General features: G+C 43.0%; 1 protein-coding gene across 2 annotated transcripts in view; it reads left to right on the top strand.

The window, feature by feature from the left end:
- DGUOK (deoxyguanosine kinase) overlaps positions 1 to 3,094 on the top strand; it is a 37,440-nt gene extending 34,346 nt beyond the window's left edge. The window contains exons 5-7 of one of the 2 annotated variants that reach the window (XM_011980701.1): positions 1,265 to 1,380; positions 2,284 to 2,383; positions 2,847 to 3,094. In XM_011980701.1, coding sequence (XP_011836091.1) covers positions 1,265 to 1,380; positions 2,284 to 2,383; positions 2,847 to 2,873 — 243 coding nt within the window. In that variant the 3' untranslated portion in view covers positions 2,874 to 3,094. The remainder of the gene's footprint in view (positions 1 to 1,264; positions 1,381 to 2,283; positions 2,384 to 2,846) is intronic. The other variant, XM_011980702.1, reaches the window with a different exon arrangement.
- Positions 3,095 to 4,192: the final 1,098 nt, after the last annotated feature.

Below are 4,192 nucleotides of genomic sequence, written 5' to 3' on the forward strand. Positions count from 1 at the left end.
CTGTCTCAAAAAAATAAAATAAGAGGGAAGTTCTAAATCAGTGGGTTAATCCATCTATTCTTCCAGGACAGATGATATTGAATAATGAAATGTTTGTCAAGCAGAGAGAAGCCCGAAAATAATTCAGTCAAAACAAACACTTGGAGCAAAAATTTTGAGATGTAAAAGAACCTGGCCTGTTCCCCAGGAAAGAGGTCAAATCTGGCTAAAGCAGTGAGTCCAGGGGAAGAGCTAAAGCAGTTGAGAAGTAGGAGGGGTAGCTCTGTGTGACAGGTAAGGAACATGTCATTTTCTGAGCCAGTGTGCATCAAACTTCACTACCAGATGAATGCAAAATAGAATTATGCACACTCTGCAGAGCAGTGGGGGAGGAGAGTTAGTCTCAAGCCTCACTTGTTTTTCTACTTCTTTGTTTTATCTTTGACCTGTGCACATTTTACATTCTATTCCTGAGTGAATGTTTGGTATGATATGAAAGCTATTTCAAATGAACTAACATTTTATAAATGCAGTGCTACTCATACATACTGCTTTGAACCCTGGGACTATGGCTGTAGGTGGTAAAGAGCCTGTGAAGTATTTTCAGCAAGGAAAGTCATGTCATTATATTGCTGTACTACCGAAGGGTGGAGTGAAGGGTACAAACTGGAAGAAAGGAACAGCTTTTGCCAGGAGCTCAATACGATTTACCTTAGTTACCTGTGGATGGGTAGACAGTGAGGAAATAGAAGCCCACAAAGATTGCACTGCTGGTACCTGATGAAGGCAGGAATTTACTCCTGGACTTTCTGACCTTAAGGCCTGTACTCTGTCCATATACTTCCCTGCCTCTGGGAGGCAAAATCAGAAGGCTTCTGCCTTAATCCAGGTGAGAGGTAATGAGGACCCGACAAGGGCAGAGGTGAGAAGAGAGGCAAGGAGAGAACCATCTAGTGACATGAAAGAGAATTAAGTGACTTTCCAGATGTAGTAGGGAGAAGGAAGAACAAGGAAAATTCCAGGTCCATGGCTTGGATGACTGGATGGATGATGTTTGCCATTAACCAATTTAGGATACTCCAGAGGAAGGGCAGGTTTAAGATGGAGATGGGAAAAGAATGGTGTAGATCCTCTGATTGCATAAGAAAACAAGACAGCAGAAGTAAAGGTATGGCTTGTAATGCCCAAGATAGACATTATGGATGGGCCTCAGAGCCCCCTAAGACTGCATTGTAGCAGCCAAAACAGCAAATGAGCTCATCAGGGCCTGGGGACTGTCTTTTAGGTTTGTTTGAAGAGACTGTACCAGAGGGCCAGGGAGGAAGAGAAAGGAATTGAGCTGGCCTATCTAGAGCAGCTGCATGGCCAACACGAAGCCTGGCTTCTTCACAAGACCACGAAGTAAGTGGAGAAAAGAATGTATCAGACAGACCTGGCTCCCAACAGCCAGTTATTAAAAACAAGTTCAGCATGCAGCCCCCTATAGGAAGGTTCAGAATATACTGGAAATGGTTGGAAATGTCAAGCATTTTCCAACTCAGAAGTTTAATATTGCTGGATGCCGTGGCTTACGCCTGTAATCCCAGCACTTTGGGAGACTGAGGCGGTGGATCACCTGAGGTCAGGAGTTCAAGACCAGCCTGCCCAACATGGTGAAACCCCATCTCTACTAAAAATACAAAAATTAGCCAGGTGTGGTGTCGGGTGCCTGTAATCCCAGCTACTCAGGAGGCTGAGGCAGGAGAATTGCTTGAACCTGGGAGGCAGAGGTTGCAGTGAGCCAAGATCGCACCACTGCACTCCAGCCTCGGCGACAGAGTGAGACGCCCAGAAGAAGTTTAATATTGAGTGTAATCTTTACATTCCAAGGGCCTTTTTATTAGATTCTATTTCTCCAGCTTTTTCTTTGTTTCTTAACATTTCCCTAGATTGAACATTGTGATCGATGGTGATAGTTGGCTCAGCATGAAGGGCTGAAAATGTTAGAGAAATTGTCAATATTACTAAGTTGACATTCCTAGTTTCTGCCTGTCCTCCCTTTGGCTTGGTTTGTTGTCCACTTAAAATGTTTGGTGCTCTGACCGTTAGTATCACTCTCAAGAATGAAGAGAAACCTCAACCTTTCTGTTTCCAGCCAACTTTATTGAATTTGTTTTTTTAAATGCAGTTTACACGCAGTTTCATTGAAAAGTCATGTTGAATTTAGATCTGTTCTCTGAGTAAGAAAGACTTGGCAAGTATGTGAAACTTGACTCAACTTACTTTTCTTTTTTTCTGTCCCCCAAACGTTCACGCTTCTTATAGGCTCCACTTTGAGGCTCTGATGAACATTCCAGTGCTGGTGTTGGATGTCAATGATGATTTTTCTGAGGAAGTAACCAAACAAGAAGACCTCATGAGAGAGGTGGGAAGGACTTTAACTTCTGCTTTCTAGTGGCTTCCTTTGTTGTACTTTTATCTTTCTGGCTTTTGCTTCAAAGTTCAATATCATGGGTCTTGTGCTTTGCATCTCACGTTGCATTTCACACTCCAAGGCCTATGGGATCTTGTGCAAATTACAAATATATCCCTATTCTCTAAAGTATGCTGGACTAATAATTGTTAAATAATTGACTTGTAACATGTGCTTGCCAGCTGACTTTCCTCTCTAAGGCATCCTAAAACTAGGGAAACAAGACTACTGGATTCTATTCCCAGCTCTGCCCCTTGATGCTATACGACCCTGAGCTTCTCACATTTCTTCTCCATGCCTATTTTCCTTTCCTCACAAAAACCTCATGGGCTTGACTGCATATGCATTGGGGGTGGACTATTGAAAATTCTGTTAAAAATGTGAAATTAAACTTTTGATTTTCTCCTTCCCACAGGTAAACACCTTTATAAAGAATCTGTAACTGATACCATGATGTTCAGGCTGTGATCTGGGCTCCCTGACTTTCTGAAGCTAGAAAAATGTTGTGTCTCTCAACCACCTTTCCATTCGCAGCCCCTCTCATCCCTGGAGCACTCTGCCGCTCAAGGGCTGGTTTGTTAATTATTGTTAGACTTTCCCATTGTTTTCTTTTGTATCTGAAGCATTTTGAAAATAAAGTTTAAGTTTTGCTTGTTTTTCTAATTCAGTTGCTCATTTATTTCAGCATGTGTTTCTTGGTGCTTGCTCTGAATTCACCTCTAGACTAGTGTATTAGTCCGTTTTCACACTGCTATAAAGATAACTACCTGAGGCTGGGTAATTTCTAAAGGAAAGAGGTTTAATTGATTCACAGTTTCACATGGTGGGGGAGGCCTCAGGAAACTTACAATCATGGCAGAGGGGAAACAGGCACATCTTACATGGTGGCAGGTGAATGAGCGAGTGCAAAAAGAGCAGGGAAAACTGCCTTATAAAACCATTAGATGTCGTGAGAACTCACTGTCATGAGAACAGCATGGGGGAGACTGCCCCGGTGATACAGTCACCTCCCACCGGGTCTCTCCCTTGACACCTGGGGATTACAATTCAAGATGAGATTTGGTTGGGGACACAAAGCCTAACCATATCAACTAGCAATTTTCAAATTGCTCCCAGAACTGTCCCCCAAGCCCTACCTGCCATGCATGAAGAAGGGAAAAGTGGCTCAAGAGTGGGTGGGATCTTAAATGTGAGCCCCAAGAGCAGGAAATGAAGCTTGAACTCTAGGAAGCTTCTTTATCTCTTACCATCTGCCACTCTTGATATGGGGGACAGGTGTGGGGAACTTAATCCCTTGTCCTAGAGCTAAAGAACCTGGCTAAAAGCAAGGGAGAAAAAGCAAGAACCCAAAAGTTAAGCATCTGACATTTAAGATTGGCCAGCCCGGCACTCTAGCTTTGTCTAAATACCTTACCCACTGAGTTTCACATAACGTTAATGGAGTGGATCTCTCCGTGCAGGAAAAAAAAAAAAAATAATTTTTTGTTGTGCTCTTTAACCTTCAAATAGAATTTATTGTTAAGGGAAGAAAAAGACATGGCTCTATAGGATTCAAGTACTCCATTGCCAGAAGCCTGCAGGTCCGTGATTCACAGGAGCGGACCTCCTGCACTGAACCCTTGACAGTTCTGCAGGTACACAGGAAGATGAATGATCTGGGGACGTAAGAGTGTCCCAGAAGACAGAAAGCTGTGTTTCTGACCTTTATGCCTAGGGGAAATTAATGTGAGATTGGTTTCTAACAAATACGTAGGCCAGGCA

This window comes from Mandrillus leucophaeus, unplaced genomic scaffold (genome assembly GCF_000951045.1).
Source record: "Mandrillus leucophaeus isolate KB7577 unplaced genomic scaffold, Mleu.le_1.0 Scaffold216, whole genome shotgun sequence".
Classification (NCBI taxonomy): Eukaryota; Metazoa; Chordata; class Mammalia; order Primates; family Cercopithecidae; genus Mandrillus; species Mandrillus leucophaeus.